This window comes from Poromitra crassiceps (assembly GCF_964638095.1).
Source record: "Poromitra crassiceps genome assembly, chromosome: 26".
NCBI lineage: Eukaryota > Metazoa > Chordata > Actinopteri > Beryciformes > Melamphaidae > Poromitra > Poromitra crassiceps.
Genome location: NC_139640.1, coordinates 2,104,161 through 2,125,014, shown reverse-complemented (window position 1 = coordinate 2,125,014; position 20,854 = coordinate 2,104,161). Strand labels below are relative to the sequence as shown.

At 43.6% G+C, this 20,854-nt stretch overlaps 1 protein-coding gene across 1 annotated transcript in view; it reads right to left on the bottom strand.

Annotated features, from left to right (window-relative positions):
- Positions 1 to 20,235, bottom strand: part of LOC310798883 (coxsackievirus and adenovirus receptor homolog) — a gene marked incomplete at both ends in the record, with an annotated part of 95,308 nt that extends 75,073 nt beyond the window's left edge. Inside the window, one exon of the mRNA XM_083661445.1 lies at positions 19,713 to 20,235. Coding sequence (XP_083517571.1) covers positions 19,713 to 20,235 — 523 coding nt within the window. The remainder of the gene's footprint in view (positions 1 to 19,712) is intronic.
- Between the last annotated feature and the right edge of the window lie 619 nt (positions 20,236 to 20,854).

The following is a 20,854-nucleotide window of genomic DNA, read 5'->3' as shown; positions in this document are numbered from 1 at the left end:
GGGTTTTCGGTTCGCACGTGATCAAACCGGTTTGGGCTCGTACACCGAACCGAACCGGTAAAACCGGAAATCGACCCATGCCTACTGTCTAATAAAATTTTTGAACAAGACGTGGCGTTACACGGCATCTGAGAGCCTCACATCTCACAAGTGATCCTCCTCCCAGCCTCCATTATAGTTTGTGTCTCTCTCTGCCCACTGCAGAGAAGGAAGGACCGCAACGTTTCGTCTACAACGCCAAAGCCATCATTAGTTGCTGCGACTTTGTAGATACCTGAGTGATGAAAAGGCAGAGGAAGTTGAACACTACAAGGAGACAAAGGAAGTTTAACACTAATTCTTTCCAACCAGGCAAACACCTGTTCCAGAAACATCCCGCTGTTCCCCTGTTAAAATCAACACCGCCTGCTGGCTCAATGCAATCTATCTCTATCCTGCTGGGTCCTTCATCGACTTGACTATGAACATGGATATTGATTTTGATATGTATACTTACTGTAGTGGCACTGTCTGTATCATTTAATAGTGACTTAATACATGAGTAGCCTAACCTGCACATCCAGATCAGATGTCACTGATTGTCAGTGTCGGTGCCGGCATGTATCACTGACTATTGCCTCAACAATACCTATCTGTACTCATGTGTACACTGTAGCACTGCATAAGATACCATCTGTACTCATGTGTACACTGTAGCACTGCATAAGTGGAAAACTCCAAATTGCAATTGTATTCAAATTAGGGCTGTGAATCTTCACTGGCCTCACGATTCGATTCAATTACGATTCAGAGGGCTACGATTCGATTCGATTACGATTATCGATGCATCTCGATGCATCTTAAATCGATGCATCACTTTTTTCCGCAATACATGATTTATTTTTTCTCACCTTCTTTTTTCTCACTCTGTGGCTACTTTTAAAATAAAAGTGCATTTGGAATTGCATTGTATTATGATCCATAATTAAAATAAACAACTGCATGTACTTCCATTATATTTTATTTGATTATTAAAAAAAATAAAAAATAAAAAAATAAAAATTTATAATCGATTTTTGACATTTGTGAATCGATGCAGAATCGTGCACGTCCGCATCGCGATGCATCTTATAATCGATTATTTTTGACACCCCTACTGCAAATGGTGCGAGTTATGAGGTTATTGTTACAACTCGGCTCAAGGAAGTAACACAAAGGAGGGAGACACACACCATTTTGAATTAAGGGATGTGACTTTCAATATTTCTAGGGCACACATAGGCAAATGTGGCCCGCGATGGAATTGCAAATTATTATTATTTTTTTTTACAGTGCACATGAACGCAACATGCAAGATACCTGCTGAATAAGTGTCCAAATGTTCATGTCATTCTGGCCAATACTCCACTTCTGTTATAACATTTCAGTCGAATATGGAATAGGCTATCTTTCAATAATCTTTATGAGTAAAATGTTAAAAAGTAATCTCATGTGTCATTACAGTCATTTCTTCCGGCCCTGCATGGGGCCGCATTTTGCCCCGGGCCCCAGGGCCGGACTCAAAGAAAAACAAAACGACCCCCAAAAACTCAATAAAAGGCAGAATTATGTTAACTCATTGAGTGCCAATGACGACAATCGTTGTCAATTCGTTTAATAACGTAGAGTGCCAATGACGACGATTGTCGTCAATTGCGTTTTTTGACGGTGGGACATGGATCAAAGCCTATTACATCTCCTATAAAAATATGGGAGCTATTGAAGGTGTATAACCTATTTTACAGACCCATTAGGTGGCGACAGTGCTCTCCAGATTAGAGAAAGGTCAGGAAAACAGCAGGAAAAAGCCCCGTGATGAAAGAGAAACCGCTCATGCTGCAGCCAGAGCCATATAGATTGCTCTGGCTGGAGCTGACGTTGGCTGCGAACAGCAGTCAATCCGCGCCCACAACTGAGCCTCTCTGTCTCTGCTGTATAGTTTCTCCACACGATTAGCCGCCAAAAAAGCAGCACCCGACGCCGAAGGGCCAAACCATTCTCAGCAGTCCGGTTTGGCTTTTCCGTGTCGCGCTGGGAGCCGGCGCACAAAAACGGAGCACTCCGAAAATAGACGCTGGGTGCGTGTTAGGAGGAGGAGGAGTTTGCAGCTGAGGGGGGGAGAGGGGGGTGGGGCACGCAGGGCACCACACAACTACACCACGTCACTACATCAGAAAATATTAGCTTCAGACTCAGTGAATGTGCTTGAAATGCTTCATTTCACAAAAGGCGGAATATCTCAGCTTCTAATTTGAAACGCCTGTTTTTGCTCAAAACAACCTATCTTCTCCGGCTCATAACTAAAGAACGGAAAATGGTATCAATAAACTTTTTTTTGCTGATGATACAATAGAGTCTCCTCGTTCTTTGTGCGTGTTCGGTGTTTACATAGTAATATCACACAATATTCTGTGGGCCTCGAGAAATCACTGAAAACGCTCTGAAACTCTGGCACTGGGAGCGTCCGTTCTCCAAAAGTGGCTGGCACTCAATGAGTTAATAAATCTTGTATTGTGATTTGTATCACTATTATATCAGGAGAGTAACAAGAAATTACCAATCACAACGGGAGAGAGGGTTAAAAATAGGGAGACTCCCGCGAAAATCAGGAGCGTTGGCAAGTATACTCTCCAATGTGTGGCCCTTCGCTTACTTGACGTAAGTCAGTACATCAAAAATTGCCCACCCTTGCCCTAGGGAAAGCTCTGGGCCATGAAGCAAATTGAACATGGTGGCCAAGATCGGTATTGCAAGTAATGTGAGTGCTGTGCAGCTCAGAAACAGAAATTCCCATCCACTACATGGCGAAAGCATCAGCTGTAAAACGTTCCCATTCTGGGAAATGTAGCAAATCACAACTTTGACGACTCAGGTAGAGGGAAAGCAGGTACAACAAGAAAGAGATCAATCCCAGCACGTCCTCACAAAGAAATAAAAACGACGGCTAAATTGACATTGTTATTGAATTATCAAGCAAGAAGTGGAAAAAGCCATTCACAGTAGCTCCTGCTACACACATGAAGTCCTTTCACCGGCCAATGCCTCCCCCAAGGACAATGAATAATGCAACTGTAGCTTTTCATTAAGATCCCACAGAATATGAATTGAACAGGGTTATGATGAAAAATTGAGAGCATTAGCAAGCTTAGCATTATCTCATTCTCAAGTAGTGGAGAAAAAGAGAGAGTGGGAGGTGCACAGCTCAACATAATGACTCTAAGCCCCAAACGCACTGGGGGAGCGTCAGACGCACTGGGGGAGCGTCAGACGCACGTGCTTTGAAGTCCACCCATTGTTTTAAAAGGCTGAACACGCAACCAAGAGCGTTCTGACGCACGTCAAACTGCCTTGACGCCCGTACTGCGAAGCTGTTTCCATTTTGGAGCGTCAAATGAGGTTCCAAAGCGCTCTGAGCTCCCCCCCCCCCCCCCCCCCCGCCTCTTTGCCCACTTCCATCCCCGTCTGTCTCGCTATGCTCGTCAGGCTCAAACACATCTCACGGCAGTTTAAATCAGTGTTTCGCCTACCATTCTACAGGCCTGGCGGGCGCGCCAGGCCAATGGCGCCCCCGCCAGGCCAGAAAGAATATTGCAATTTTTTTTAGATTCTTTTTTTTTAGATTTTTTTTCTGCTTTCCACAAAATTTCAATAAACCTTTATGGCATATTATTACAATACAGCAATACTGTTTTTGACAGTGTTGACAGTAATAGAAGATGCCAAATCATTCAAAACAATAAGCATTTTGCTTTTAGGAGTATTGTGCCAGCGTGCAGCGCTGTTCCAAAGCGTGTCAACGTGTGTCGTTGCCTGGGAAACGCACATCCCATAATACAACTGTTCGCATCGCATCCCATAATAGTATGATGATACTTGGGATGCCATTGCGAACATAGATGCGAACAGGTTAGCTAAAACTTTAGCGTCGCAAGCAAGGGCCCCCACCGTTGCGGTTGGGCTATGTTACGAAATCCCTCCAGGCCTGAACATTTTTCTAGGGCAAACACTGTAGGTATTTGGTTAAAACCAGTGTCTTTGATGTGTGGGACTGACACTTTTAGTGCTTTAAGTTTAGTAACACTAAATTAAATCCTATACCACTTGTATTAAATATTACTTTACTGAAGAATCAACTACAAGGAGTTATGTAAAACTGATGTGTCTCCATAAAGCTTGAATCATTAGCAGCAGAGTGGTAAATTAACAGCCCTATTTCTAGACAAACAACAGCGCGCGAAGCGAAAAAACAGCAAACAAGGGTAATCTTCAAAGGACTGCAAAACAAGCCACTGGAGAGTCACAGAGAAAACATAGAGTCAGAAGCACTGTATATTTGTTAAGACATGGGGACAGTGCCGCCACTTCGTTAAAGCCAGCAGAACCTCTATGTCAATTATTTAAATAATCACAGTAAAAAGAAGAAATACATTCGTTGGGAGGAAGTTCAAAAATTCAAACCTCGTTGAAGCCCCGGCCCTGATGTGTGAAACATCAGGCCTGGTGCGACTCCTTTGATGGTTGTTGGTATATTTGGCGATAATGAGGAGCCGTGTCCTTCAGTGGCTTAGATGCACATTTAAAATGCAATAAATTAACCAACCAGCTCATCAGATAGCGAGAAACAACGCAACAGCGCCATTGCCAGGGTAGCAGAGAATGCAGAGTATGCTGTCATGCACCACTGTTCACAATGGTGCTGGAGTTCAGTGTTATGGACAGTGGCCAACAATGCAGTGCTCCTTGGCCTTGAAATGTAAATGTATGAGTGAAAACTAAATCTGTTTGGTCCCTTTGGTTTGCTTTTATTGTTTGAAGTAAGTAAGTGTGCAGGCTCTATACCTCCTTTCACTGATACAGCTTTTTCAAGATTCAAGATTTTTTTTTTATTGTCACTCCGTGGTACAAGTATCACGTGTGAAATTCTTGTGCTGTGGACTCCGTTTACAACATAGTACAAATATAACAAGGCATATGAGTGCAAAAACAACAAGAGACACAACAAGCAATAAGGCAGTAGAGTGATAAGACAAGTCAGAGACAGTGGCATATTCACTGCACATAGGTGCACATGGCATGTGCATACTTTAGACGTGCTTAAACATTTTAAATTCGACGTATTTGACGTACAGGTGCAAATAGCATATACCTAATTAAACATACAATTAAACATTAGACATACATAATGGTAGCAGCTACAGTACGGTACAGTACAGCTACTACACTATTTGTGTATGCTATAGCCTTGCACCTATACGTGATGTGCGTATAATCTCCCTTCCAACTTGTTTTTATTGTTTACCATGCGCCTTACACCTATTAATCTGCATGAGAATCTGTTAAACGTTAGGCTATACCTCATTAACCAACCGTCAACAGTTGTTTCTGCTAGGTCTCTGTGCTAGGACACCTTTTAAAGGTTAGCATAATTACTTAGCATGCAGGCAATCTAAATATCTAAAGGTAATAGAAACAACAGCAAGGTCATAACGGTTGAGATGCCAATCTGGAAAATGAGGCTAACTTTCAGCAACAGTGGAGGAGGAAATCCTTTGAGGAACATCTCTTCTCCACTGAGAACACTACACAGGTGGGCAACATGTATGAATAAGGATGAGGGGGGAAATAAACAAGTGGTGGTTAAAAATAGCTCAAACAAGCAAAACATTAAGTATATCAAATGAATGCACCCTACAAGCATTGGGAATTCAAGACCTTGCTGCACTACGCTCAGCTACTTGTGCTTTTCTGTCAACTCGATACTGGTTTCATTTGACTCACATACCGAGCTAACGATTAACCATGCAGACAAGCAAAACACAAGGAATCTTAGGAAGGCAGTTTGCTTTTGGTTTGCAGGCAATGTACATGTACTGTATGGAATGTACTGCTTTTTATTGACAGGAGGTGCTTATTCACAGATGTGACAAAAATGTGCAATTTGACATGTAAATCCACAATACTACATTTGCATATTTATACGTGTGCACCACCAAAATCTATAACTATAAATGTATTAATATATCACATTTAGATTATGTAATACAAGGGTTAGGGTTAGGACATTTTGTCCAATATCTGTAGACATCATGAATGTATTTTATTGGTGTATTCATTAGAGCTGTGTGTGCTTTGCTGAGTGCAGTTATAGGCATAGCCTTGCAAAATAATTTGTCAGGGACAAGAAAAAGTAGTGCTGCTTTCATCTTTGAAATTAGTCTTCTGAAATTATTTTATATGCAAATGGCCAACGGAAGTCATTAACAGCAGGAACATTTAAACCAGCTTGAGAGTGAGAAAATAAAACTAAGAATCAGCCAGGGAAGTGGACTATGAGCAAGGCCTGACTAAATGGCCAGTCAGAATCAGAACCATAATAAGAATGCAACCTGTCTGTGAGTGAGTGGGTGAGTGAGTGAGTGAGTGAGTGAGTGAGTGAGCGAATGAGCAGAAATTGTGTTCGGCCACAGCTATGCCATTTTACGATCACGCTGAATCTTTCAGGAAGTGTAAAGAGCACCCCCTGCAGGTGACCTAACAGAGCCGTTAGGTAATTAGGTAATTGGGGCGGCTTTAGCTCAGGAGGTAGAGCGGGTCGGCCAATGACGCAAGGGTTGGCGGTTCGATCCCCGCTCCCTCCCAGCTGCTGTCGTTGTGTCCTTGGGCAAGACACTTAACCCTCCTTGCTCCCGATGGTGTGTAGGCACCCTGCGTGGCAGCCTGCCGCCATCGGTGTATGAATGGGTGAATGTAGACTATCTACTCATTGTAAAGCGCTTTGGATAAAAGCGCTATATAAATGCAGACCATTTACCATTTACCATTTAATTGAATTAGGTAATTAGGGCCATGGCCGAATTTGCGATAGCTGCACATGGCTGAACTTGCGATGCTGTGTGGCTGCACAGCCCAATACACTGTATAGGTAATTCTGCTAGTATGATACGTTTTAGTTCCATAGGGCAGCAGGCTGAATCCAGTGGCAGGCGAAAACAAGTACTTTGTTTCTGCTGGAGAAAAATGAGCAGATGTCTTTTAATTGACCAGCCTTTCATCATTTTGACCAAAACCCAGCATTCACAGCAGCTAATGCAAACTGCAAGCCATCATGTTTCCATTGGACAAAGGGAGCTGGGAGACTGTTTTCCCTCTTCTTAGCTGCAGCGCGTCCATGCTGGGCTGCAAGTTTGTTTTGACCTACATGCAGAGGTAAAGCACTGTGTGTGTGTGTGTGTGTGTGTGTGTGTGTGTGTGTGTGTGTGTGTGTGTGTGTGTGTGTGTGTGTGTGTGTTGCACTAGAAGTTATAAATCAGAAAGACTACTACATACACTGTCGCCTAAGTGACGCCACTTTCTCTACCGGCAAAGCTGAAGGCCGGCGACATGCCACCAGCTTCCACGAACTATGTAGTTTTTATACAAAACGAATCCCTACGTTTCAGTTTGACGACAAACTGTGACTTTCTCGACATGCAAAGTTACGTTTTAAAATTGACAAAATTAGCGTTGGCACCCCGTGGCACAATTCAAACGGGATCAATGTCTGGTCAGTGGTCACTCGAGCAATTGTGATGTCATCAGTTAGTAATGTCATCAGTGATGCGAAGTTGCGGCCCATATGTTGGGAATTCTGGGTGAAGTTCTGGGTGAAACACTGAATACTGATTTTTTGGGGGCATGAAAATGACATTATTAAAGACCCCCTAAAGTCATGTTTCAAGATGTGTATAAAATACTCTACTATGAATAATAATTAGTGTCTGATGGTTTCCCCCCACAAAAAAGGTTAAATTATCTTGTTAAAATCCTTAAAATTACATCCCCTCCTTCTCCCTCATTTAAAAATCCGAAGCAACCAATCAGAGTTATCTAAAACATAACACCCAATCACAGCATAACAACACGGGCTTTCACCACATTCTCACTCATGACAAAGTGATGACAAGGGTTCCTGACCGATCTGCAGTATATGACGAGGTGGGAGTAAGAATGTGTTGGGGCTTTAACTGCTGAATACTGGACAGGGATTGGCTCCAAGTTTGGGATGTCACGAATCTTGCTTGTTGAAAACGGCCTTGTCAGGGAGCTCTGAGAAACGTTCCACTTTCAGAAGATGATCGTGGAAAAAGTCTCCTAGTGTCAAACTCTGCACAGACATCATTCTGCACAGTGAAGCTCAGACATCCAAATGTAGGAACTAGGGATGTTTATTTTGAAAAATTTCCAAAATCGATAATCGGTGAAAATTAACGATCAATTATCGATTATCAATCATATTAACTCATTCTCTGCCAAAGACGTACCCGGACGTACTTTTAACAATGGCGTTCTGTGCCAAAGACGTACTCGGACGTACTTTCATGTTTTGGCTGTTTACATTACATCAGACACTTTTGTGACATTGTTTCAAGTCAAACTGATAAAAGGAACCCGCTAGTTTAGTATTTATGGAAACAGAGTCCGATCCAGAGTTCTCGGCTGGCGACGATGGCGAGGAAGACGCCAGCGTTTTTGTTATTGCTCCACGACGGAGCGCCATGGCGACGAAGGCTCCCCTTCACAGCGTTCTGGTCTGACCCAGATGAATCGGAGGAGGAGAAATGAGTGCCACTTGGAGAGAGCGATGACGATGGTAAAAAGTAGCCTATTTTTTGTATCGCGTTTGAGATGAAATGATCACACACACAACATTCGAGTATAATTGTCACGCATTGTTTATAACTTATGCCGCCGGCATGACTCGCTTCACGTTTCCTCTTGCCAGCTCTCCCTCTCAAGAGAGCTGTCACACTCAAGGGAGGGGGAATCACATGGATACGTCAAACGCGTCAAACCGCGTCACACACCCGTCCCCAGCAACCAAGGCGAAACATGTGTCACATAAACATTTCAAAGTTTACAGCACTAACGTAGCTATTGTGTGATCTTCTGTGCTAACGTTAGTTATGAGAGGTAACATGACAGCAGGTAACGTTACAGCACTCGTTATTCCTGTGTGTGTGTGTGTGTGTGTGTGTGTGTGTGTGTGTGTGTGTGTGTGTGAGAGAGAGAGAGAGAGAGAGAGTGTGTGAGTGTGACCACATAAGGGTTCGTTCCATTTGTTTATGCTTTTATCAAGCTAAGCTAAAAATCCACATGGCAACTGTAAAATACATTCTCTTATTTTTTATTTTTTATTTGGGAAAACAAATACTATATATGTCTGATGTGTCACTGAGGCAAAAAATAAAAGGCTCAAAAGAGAGTTCTGCTTGAAACGGTGTCCTTCACTAAAAACCTATTTTTCTCATATTTCTGTCCAAAGGAGGGCATTTTTAGTGAAAACAAGCTAACTTCCACTGCTTGTAACTAAACAAGGAAACATGGGAGAGTTTCAGTTTTTTACAAGGGGTAAGAAGAGAGTCTCTGCTTTATTGTGAGATATGTTGTGTAATTTTATTCCTAGCACAGAATATTCTGTGGGTCCTGGAAGATCAGGAAATATGCTCAAAATCCTGGCACTGGGAGCACACAGACCGAAATGACCCTGGCAGAGAATGAGTTAATACTTAGAAAATTTTCATTTTTTTTTTACAAAATGAATGCCTATGGCAGAAAATACGAAAGACAACGTGTTCTCCTCAATTAACTCTTTATTTCAATGTGTCTCCTCTCCAACACTCTGCTGTCCCCGGCGCATGCCGGTGTGAATTCCCCATGTTTAAAACAGTTTTGTTGGCACAAAGGCCCGTGCCCAGCCATAAAACTAGAGACTATATGAAGCTCCACCTCACGTTAGTCGGCTGTGCAATGGAGTGGGGTGAGGAGGAACGAATTCCACCCAAACCTAGTCCAAATTTTATTTTTTATTTTTTAATAATAACAAAATCGATCCAACTGCCACAGGATCGATTCCAATCCTTAACGATCAATTATCGATTTTCGATAATTGATGAACATCCCTAGTAGGAACACAAAGAAAAACTCATTTTTGACTTCAAGGGGTCTTTAGATATCAGCTCAAAATATCAGCTTTCAGCAGCTTCAGTCCAAAAATGTTGGGATCAGCCTCCAAAGCCCACATCGGGTCGATCCGTGATGTGTGTGACTGCTGTGATTTACATGCAGGCATAACTCACTCAGCAGACTCAGCCCCCCCACCCCCCATTCACCCCCGCCGGCTTAACCATTGATTTTGTGCAGATACTTAAACAATCAATCGGCTTGGAACACCATAGCTCTTAACAAGCGTGGGGAAACAAATTAATTTAAAAAGCTGCTGACATATGATCGTTGTGACATCTATTTACGTGTGTGTGTGTGTGTCTGTGTGTGTGTGTGTGTGTGTGTGTGTGTGTGTGTGTGTGTGTGTGTGTGTGTGTGTGTGTGTGTGTGTGTGTGTGTGTGTGTGTGTTGCACTGTGGGGAGACTGCGCCCATGTGGGCATGAGTAAGCATTTACATGAAGCAGGTTGGAAAAGGGGGCTCTAAAAACCCCGGTGCCTTCGCGCTTTTGTCATCCACGATGCATAAAGCATTAAATGCAGAGTTCAAACGAAACAACTGAACCAAAATGTCCGACACAAAATATGCTCGCCAAACGGGTTTTAAAACAGGTAGGTGCTGCCTGTCTAATTTGCTATACTGAAGCATTTTCCATTGCATATGCATTGAAACGCTTTCAATACAGATTTATTGGTACACTGAATGATAAATGAGGCTCATTATTGCTACAATTCCCTTAAGATGTCGACTAACACACTTGCATGCACACGCTGCACTCCGCTCCCGCCTCGCGAGCACGGACACACACACGCAGGCACGCACACACACACGCACACAGGCACACGCACACACACACACACACAAAGGTGGGTTGTGTGTGTTTGGGCTGTCGGTAGGCATGCTGGCAGGAAGGTGCTATTACGGTGCCACTGTTGGACTTGAAGTGTACGGCTGAGCAGCAGAAAGTGATGGGAGACCCGCGGTGAAGCAGACTGTTCTGGTGGAATAAGCAAGTGAAAATGTGTGTGTAAGGAGAGGTCAGTGCAGAACATGGTGGGTCCTGCTGGAGACGAGCATGCTGCAGCACTGAGGCTGGACAGATGGAGGGGAGGAGGGGTCAGACGAGAGGAGGAAGTGGGAACCTCTGCACAGCGAGGGAGGGAGACAAGACCACACCGCACGCCAGCAGCCTGGTGGCCAGTAATGAAATGTCCGTATTGTACGTTTCCAGGGTTCGAGGCGCGCTGCTTGTTGTGTGTACTATGAAATATGGATCTTGCAGGCATCACTAAACGTCACTCCCTGACACTTTAAGGCCATGTTCACATTACAGGCAAATCTGATTGGCTGATAAAGTCATTAATCATCATTATCTTGATTGGTTTCCCAAATCGGATTTGGGAGTGTGTCCGCACTGCCACAAATCTGATTTTCAAGTCGGATCTGTGTGTCCAGACCTAAACAGCCTATCTGCATGGGTTGCTATGGTAACGACGTGGGCATCAGTAAATATGTACATTGGTGATGTGGTTTTCAAGTGACGTTCAAATCAGATTTGGTGGATCTGCGCGTCCGCCCTCAAGTCATATCAGTCGAAAGCAGATTGGAAACTACCTCCATATGTGGTTTGGGACAAGTGACACAAATCAGACTTGGAGCATCCAGACTCATAAAACCAATCTGGATAAAGTCATTAATAGGTCACTAAAGTTCACAAATCAGATTTGGCCTCCTAGTCTGAACATGGCCATAGAGACGCTCTAGCAAAAGATGCTATAGGGGGACTACACAATAGACCCTTTTCACAGGGGCCATTTTGTGTTGAAAAGGCAGGGTAAACACACTTCCAATCATGGAAGGTCACACATCACATGTACATCAACGTTGTACATGTAAAAGTCTGCTATTGAAACAGCATGGTCGCCAGAGTGTCAGGGGCGGGGCAGTAACAATGCCTGCATGCGTCAGGGGATGCAGTGTAAATGCCTGCATGCGTCAGGGGATGCAGTGTAAATGCCTGCATGTGTCAGGGGGAGGTTGGGAGGAAGTCAGTTAAAGTTTCTCTTGTAGAAAAAATAAATAAAATAAAAATGTACATGATTAGAAATCCTGCTTTTAATTATGGAGGTGTAGCACAGGATCTGTGAGCTCAAGACGCTCACAGAGAGACTTTCCCTTCGATGAGGCTATAGTCTGCTCATGTGAATAACATAGTATAGCAGCAGTGTGTGTTTTGTGCATACAGTGTGCATGTGTGTGTTTGCGCATACAGTGTGTGCATACAGTGTGCATGTGTGTGCTTGCGCATACAGTGTGTGTGTGTGTGTGTGTGTGTGTGTGTGTGTGTGTGTGTGTGAGAGAGAGAGAGAGAGTGAATGAGTAAGCAGGCAAGAGATGCTGTGGTTGAAACAAAGTGGTGGAGGTGCTGTATTGCTGCAGAGCCACTGTGAGAAATGGTGGTGTGTGTGTGTGTGTGTGTGTGTGTGTGTGTGTGTGTGTGTGTGTGTGTGTGTGTGTGTGTCATCTGTCCTTGGCGTGCTGCTGGCCAATTGGTTCCCCTCTGAGTAACGTGGAGCTGTCAGTGTGACATTGTTTTGAACTCTAACTAAATAGAGGAGTAGTAACAAGCTATACTGCAGTAAACTGTACGATGTAAATACGTAGATACTGTTGTAGGCCAATGTGTGATTTGATTTCTCCAACACTTGCGTGTCATTTACAGGACTAAATAATCAGGCAAAATGTGGAAAAAATAAATATCACAAATGCATGCAAATGTAGATGTCGTCAACAACTCTCCCATGGAGTTTTGATGATTTCATTTCATGATGGGACAATTGGCACCGCTGCATCAACCCGCCATTGCAATGCATATGTGTTGCATGCATTAGAATTAATTAATATTAATTAATTAATATTATGCACTGATAAAAACAGCAATGTTTTGGGCCATGAAAAAGTTTTGGGGCATGAAAAGTTTGTTGTCGGCAAATTAAGAGATGAAATATTAATTTGATGTCACTCACGGGACAATCAACACTGATCTGATCAGTTGTATCTCGATACTGTACCTCTGTGACACCAGACCGCATAAAACTGCACACAGTTTGAAACAACATAAATACATTAAGTGTAATCACGTGTCTGTCTGATGAATGCAGAATCTAATTGCCCCTCGGGGGAGTTTATTGAATCGAATTAATCCCATCACCACAACAATGATTTGTCGTCACCAGTACACAGCCACATTTAACTGCTCTCTTGGGTTCATTCAGAAACGTAGTTCCCTTACCTCTAGTTAATCGTAATAGAAAAGGTCACACTCCTGGGAATAGCATTTTGCCCCCTGTCCCAGGGCATATATCACATGACTTTAGGCTCCTCCTATAATGGCGGATGTGTGGGTAATTCAGACCCCTCTGGTAGAGCAGAGATGTATCGGTCAAATCAGCCGCCATGACGACAGAAATCACATTAACGAGCTCCAAGTGCAACTGTTGAAAATGTAATCCTGTTATATGCGTGTGATCTGGTCTCCTTTCTGAAATCTCCCCCCTTTACACACCTAATCTGTTTTCACTCCACTGTGCTGTGAAATTTCAGGACGGCGAACCAATTAATTTCCAGCCACTGGTATATGTCAATCCCATCACTGTATAGCTGCCTAGCCGGCATTACTGTTGACATGTTAGAGATGTTAGCTTCTGGGACCCACGCCCTCATCCAGCACCACACTGACAGATAAGCCCATGTGCCGTTTCGGAGGTTGCAATAATCCATTCTAGACATATTTGTCGGCTTCTGTAGCGCTGAATCCACACATTCCTTCCTATGGCCTGAGGCCGTCGTCGTCAGAAAGCGAAGCACAAACGAGGTCAAGGTTGTGTGAGACGCCTGTCAGTTATTTTCTCCTCGGACCGGAGGGATTATTACGGCTTCTGAGGAGGAAAAAGTATAAAAACCCTGAAAGATCTGCAAGAGGAAGATTTTCTGGGAATGGAATTATTCAAATGTGCAAATGCGGGCATGTGATAAGACAATGGGAATCTTTCAAATGTCCTTTTAGTCTGGAATGACGTAAACGTGCAAAAGAGATCCGTGGTAGTGAAGGAGATGAGACTGGGGCAGCTGCAATACAAAGTGTCTCCTGATGAATTACCATATAGCCTCAAAAGCGGATTCCTAAAGGCTGCCTGCCTTCAAAATAAGTGCCTCACACCATGTGTCAGTCATGATGTCATGTGTCATGATGTGTGGTCTTATTCTCCTTACCGCTACACCAACACTTCATGGACTTCTGCACTAAGGCCATGTTCACATTACAGGCAAATCTGATTTGCTGCTGAAGTCGTTAATCACCATTATCTTGATTGGTTTCCCAAATCTGATTTGGGAGTGTGTCCGCACTGCCACAAATCTGATTTGGGCAAGTGTTCAAGTCGGATCTGCGTGTCCAGACCTCCATATGTGGTTTGGGACAAGTGACACAAATCAGACTTGGAGCGTCCAGACTCATAAAACCAATCTGGATAGAATCATTAATAGGTCACTAAAGTTCACAAATCAGATTTGGGAAACCAATCAAGATAATGATGATTAATGACTTTATCAGCAAATCAGATTTGCCTGTAATGTGAACATGGCCTAAGACACTCCCTAACGACACGTATGCAAAGAAGGCCAATGCTGCTATTCCAGTATGTTGACTGTGTTTGTTTTGTGCAGCATGCATTGTATTTCTTTTTTTTTTTTTATAATATTTTTATTGCGAGGCGGAGTACAGTCCACATTGGTGCATGGTCAAGTGAACATATTTTTACAGAGAACAATATTACAGGTTAGAGTGTAGTTATCTTTTCTCCCCCCCCCTTTTTTTTTATAACACACAAGGCTGAACAAACATAATAAAATAAACAAAACAAAAAAACAAAAACAAGGCGAAACAAACAAACAAAAACAAAAAATCACACACTCACACTCCGAATTTACAATGTGATGAGGGTACTTGCAAAAAAAATAATAAGTATATGTATGTATATATACACATATTGTGCATTGGGTCCTGCACAAGAGGAGATCAACCAAGCGAATCACCCACCACCCTTGACTTCGTCGAGGTAGGCCAGAAACGGCTCCCAGACGACTAGAAATCTCCCGAGTGAGTTGGTCCGCAGGTACCTGAGTCTCTCCATCCGTATAACAGAGGTCATGTCCGCCAGCCACAGCTGGAAAGAGGGTGGAGAAGGGGACTTCCACTCCTGCAAGATGAGTTTCTTGGCAACGATTGTTCCCTGCGTCAGAGATTGCTGCACAGCTGCAGAGAAGTCCAAAGAGGACTCCGAGCAGCCAAAAATGGCAAGTTCTGCCTCTGGCTGAAGGGCTATCCTGTAGGCCTTAGAGTACCAATCAAATATCCTGGCCCAGAAACCAGTCAATGAAGGGCAGCTCCAGAAAGCATGAGACAGAGTGCTCTCCGATATACGACACCTGACACACAATGGTGAGACAGAGGGGTACATCTTGTGCAACTTATGGTTAGAATAGTGAAGACGGTGAGTGACCTTAAATTGAATCAGCTGGTGTCTACTGTTAACTGAGCAAAGCTGTATCACAGACATACTCTTGTCCCATATTATGTCAGACAAGTCAATGCCAAGTTCCCCCTGCCACGCTTCTCTAATCCTCTCAGTAGAGGCCATGATACAATTGTCAAACAGACATACAAATCTAGAAATGAGATGCTTGGAGTGAGCAGGGCTTAGCAGTACATCAAAAAATGCATTTTCATCTGGAAGCACTTCAAAAGTGTGAATTTTGGATCTAACATAATTTCTGAGTTGCAGGAATCTAAGCCAGTTCGTGCCAGGCAACTCAAACTTCCTCTTCAGTAGATCAAAGGATGCGAAGTGACCATCTATATATAAGTCTTTGATGGAGACTAGCCCCTTCTCACTCCAAGCATGGTAATTTTTGTCTGACCATGGACACAGAAAAGAGTGATTGAAACAGATGGGCGTATGGACAGAAACGTCTGGTAGGCTCAAAGCACTCCTAATTTGGTTTAAAATTCTGACAGAGTTTTTCACAACAAAACTTAAATTTCCTAGGGTCCCAGGGTTCTCTAACTTAGCAAATAGCATGGCTGGCAATGAAGAGCTGTCAATAGAGCTGGCCTCCATTTTTAGCCACAAGGGGGCCCCAGGGGTTATATTGCCAGGGGTCCCCTGGCACCAAAACATTAGAGCCCTAACATTAGCGGCCCAGTAGTAATGCCTAAACACTGGTAGGGCCAGCCCTCCTGCAGACTTAGGTTTTTGCAGGTGAATTTTCGAGATTCTATGGTTCTTATAATTCCAGATGTAGGAAAGAATTATGGAGTCCAGTTTTGAAAAAAAAGCTGATGTAAGAAAGATGGGGAGGTTTTGGCACAGATAGAGGAACCTGGGAAGTGAAACCATCTTAATTGAGTTTATGCGACCGATCATAGACAGGGGTAGGATTTTCCAGTTTTCTATACATTGTTTAAGCTTTAAAACAAAATCCTCAAAATTCAGCTTAAATATTAGTTTTGGATCTCTGGGTATGGTCAAACCAAGATAAGTGAGGTGGTCTTTTGCCAATTTGAATTGGAGATTTTCCAGAAAGCCAGGGGTAAAGGCGTCAGAGAGCGGCATAAAGTCACTCTTTGTCCAGTTAATTGCATATCCGGACAACTTACCGAAAGAGGTAAATAATTCTAGAAGAAGGGGGATTGATGTTTCAGAGTTATGCAAGTATAAAATTACATCATCGGCATACAAACTAATACGCGTTTCAATACCACCGACCTTCAGGCCTACAAGGTTTGGGTGGCTGCGTATTTTTAGAGCTAGGGGCTCGAGCGCGACGGCGAAGAGGGCCGGCGAAAGAGGGCAACCCTGCTGGACCGAACGGAGTAGTGGAAATCTGGATGACTTGTCACCGTTGGTTATAATGGAACATGTTGGGCTAGCGTATATAAGCTTTACCCAAGATATAAATGATTCACCAAATCCGAATCTGCGCAGCGACTCAAACATATAGGGCCACTCAACCTGATCAAATGCTTTCTGTGCATCGAGCGACAAGATGGCTGCGCCGCTGGTCTTGCTATGGTCTGTGTATATAGTATTAAGGAGGCATCTGACATTAGAAAAAGAGAACCTATTTGGGATAAACCCAGTCTGATCAGGGTGAATGATGGATGACAAATGTTTATTTAACCGGATAGCCAACATTTTGGTGATTATCTTTCTGTCAAAGTTTTGGAGCGCTATGGGTCTGTAGCTGGTCGGGTCTACTTCTTCTTTACCCTTTTTTAAAATAAGTGAGATGTTAGCTTCATACAGGGTTCCAGGCAGGACATTGTCCTTCTTAGAGCTGGTTATCATTCTGAGGAGGAGTGGGGCGAGAATGTCACAGAATGTCTTGTAGAATTCTGCACCAAATCCGTCCGGCCCGGCCGCTTTGCCTAATGGGAGTGATTTAATGGCAGAGGTAATTTCTTCCAGCGTGAAATCAGAATCTAAGTCCTCTCTGGCAGCATCGCCAAGTTTGGGTATTTCAAGAGGATCAAAAAAGTCGTTCAGGTCGGACTGGGCAGCATTGTACTTAGATGAATAAAGTTCACTGTAAAACTCTCTAAAACGATCGTTTATTTCTTTTGGATTGGTCAACAACACGCCCCTGTTTGATTTAATAGAGAGGATTGCTTTGGAGGCTTGTGCACTCTTGAGCTGCCGTGACAGGAGCCCCTCTGGCTTATCTCCCAATTCAAATTGTTTTTGTCTCAACTTTAAAAGGAGAGTGTTTATTTGGCCGCCCAGGATACAGTTGTATTCATATTTTAGTTTCAGTATCTTATTATAATCCTCTGAGGATCTCGAAACCTGGTATGTCGCCTCGAGAGCGGGGAGAGCATTCTCAATCTCCAACAGTCGTCTCTGTCTCTCCCTTCTGGCACCGGCTTCATATGAAATGATGTCCCCGCGGATGACCGCCTTTAATGCCTCCCATAGTGTGGAGTCTGTCACTTCACCATTGTCATTAGATTCCATAAAGTATTTTAATTTAGTGGTCATATATTCTATAAATTTATTTTCAGTGAATAGGGAAGGGTTGAGGCGCCAAGAGTAAGCTTGTTTCGGAAGAGAGAGACGAAGAGACAGTGTCAAGGGGCTATGATCAGAGATCAATATATTATGGTATTTCGTATCGGTGACATGGGATATCAATTGATTGTCTATTAGGAAGTAGTCTATTCTGCTATATGATTTATGGGCGTGGGAGTAAAATGAATATACTTTATCAGTAGGATGATTAACTCTCCAAATGTCAACTAAGTTTCGAGATTTTATCAAATTGTTTAGGACCTGGACTGAGGAAATGGGTGGAGGCGGGCGTGAAGACAGTCTATCCAATTGCGGGTCTAAATAACAGTTCAGATCACCTCCAATTATTATATGTGAGTTATCGGTGTCAGGTAGTAAATCAAAAACGTTTTTAAAAAAATTGGGATCATCCGTGTTTGGACCGTAGATGTTGAGGAGGGTTATTGGAAATGAGTGGATGTGACCAGAGACTATAATGTACCTGCCAAAGGGATCTGCTGTCATGGAGGTGAGCTGAAATGGGACATTTTTCTTGATGAGGATGGCCACGCCTCGTGCCTGAGAGGAGAATGATGACTGGAAAACTTGCGATACCCAGTGGCACCTCAGTTTGCGTTGTTGTGTTGGTGAGACGTGGGTTTCCTGCAACAGAACCAAATCTGCAGATAATGATTTGAGATGTTTAAAAACCTTTTCTTTTTTAACTGGTTGCCCTAGCCCCTTGACATTCCATGACACGATTTTCAACTCCCTGTCCCCCAGTCGAATGTTACTCTGGGACCCAGCCATTTAAAGGCAGGAAGGTTTTTCCAAGCACGCATTTACATCTAGAATAGAATGGAGTGATCGCACATACACACACACACAAACCAAGTACCACAAAACGTAAACAAAAATGAAAATAAAACCAACCCTCCCCCCCCCCCCCCACACACACATACATAAACACATCAGCCACGAACACATACAAGCACAGAGAAACAGACATTCTATACATTCACCCGGTAACTCTGCGAGTTACTGAGCTGAACCAAGCGGTGGCTCCCACAGATTCCAGAAAATGAAAACAGTAGGCGCAAATAATACAAGATAAGAAAGGTATATTATATATATACACGGTATATGTTTTTACAATATAGAAGTTATTCCCATTTTTCCTTTTTCACCTCTCATTTTTCAGTAAAGTGGATTATCACCCCTGCGAAGGAGGGTCAGAAATCATTCAATCCAATGGCATAGTCTAGATGGCCAAATGGCCATGCCCTTCAAGTGTAAACAGTGTGTATATTCAAAATAATATGCACAGGTAATACAAAAATACCCACATTGATTTACGCAAATACTGTTAGTTAAAGTGGATTAATTAAACAATTCAAACAGGTATAAACCCTTGCTTTTTCACCTCGCTTTCTAGTGAAGTGAAATATCTCCTCAGCACAGGAGGACCAGAAGACATTTGAGCCAGTAGGCCTACATTGGCCATTCCCTTTAAGTGTAAACAGTGTGTGCATTTCAAAGTAACGTTAACTAAAGAGACAACTTAGGCGCACTGCACTGCACCGTATTGTGTGAGAACCTCACTCACTGTTCATCCTCTTCACGTGGGCCATGGCATCTTCTGCTGAGACAAAGTCCATGTCCACACCTTTATAGCTGATCCGTAGTCGGGCGGGGTAGAATAGACCGTAGCGAACCCCGTCGATACCACGCAGCTGCTTCCTCACTTCATTGAAGGCAGCCCGAGCCCGGGCCACCTTCGCGGTGTGGTCAGGGAAAACGAAGATCTTCCTGCCCCCGATGTTGATCTGTCGATCCTCTCTCGCACGCCGCAGCACATCAGCACAGTCGTTGTAGTAGTGGAACCTGGCGATGATGGGACGTGGACGGTCACCTGGTCCCGGTTTCGGCTGGGTGGATCTGTGTGCTCGGTCAAGCACTGGCTCCTTGTCCAGCTTAAACACCTCCTTTAGCAGGGTGGCGACAGCTGTAGTGCTGGCGACAATCTCCTCAGGAACCCCCACGAGTCTTATGTTGTTGCGGCGCGATCTGGCTTCGAGATCCTCACATTTATTTTCCATCTTGGAGAAATCTGTGGCTAGTTGCTCCATTTTGATCTTAAGCTCGATCACATCATCAGTACAAGCCGCAAGCGACCCCTCCATTTCCCCCACAGTAACTTTGAGTGTAGACAACTCTGCATTTGCTGCAGCTCTATCATTCGCAAGTTGCGTTTTCACTGATTGTAGATCAGCTCTTATTGCGGTCAGATCGTCTCCCAAAGCTGCACGGAGTTCACTTTTGAATATCTCCGCAATGTGGGTGGTAATGTCCTGTCTCAGGGAGGATAATAACTCCAACTTCAAAGCATCAGCATCAAAGGCTTGCAATCCTCCCAGAGGAGAGGATTGTGCCTGGGGTGGAGAGGATGGTGCATGGGGTGGAGACAAGGCACCTGGTGTATCCATGAGGTGCAGTAGGCTTGCCTGGGAAGTAGGCCTCGGTGGAACACTGTTCTTAGTAGTTCTAGTGTTTCGCTTGCCCCTGGGCATAATAACTTGACCACAAAATCAAAAAGCCAACATGAAACTTGCTGGGCTATTTTCTCAGAGAAAAAATAATGCTAAAGCGCAGATGAATAACGATTTCAATTGAAAATCTGCAGGAGCCTCAAGACACACGTCCTACTCCATGCTTGTGGGTCTAAATGGCCTCCATGCATTGTATTTC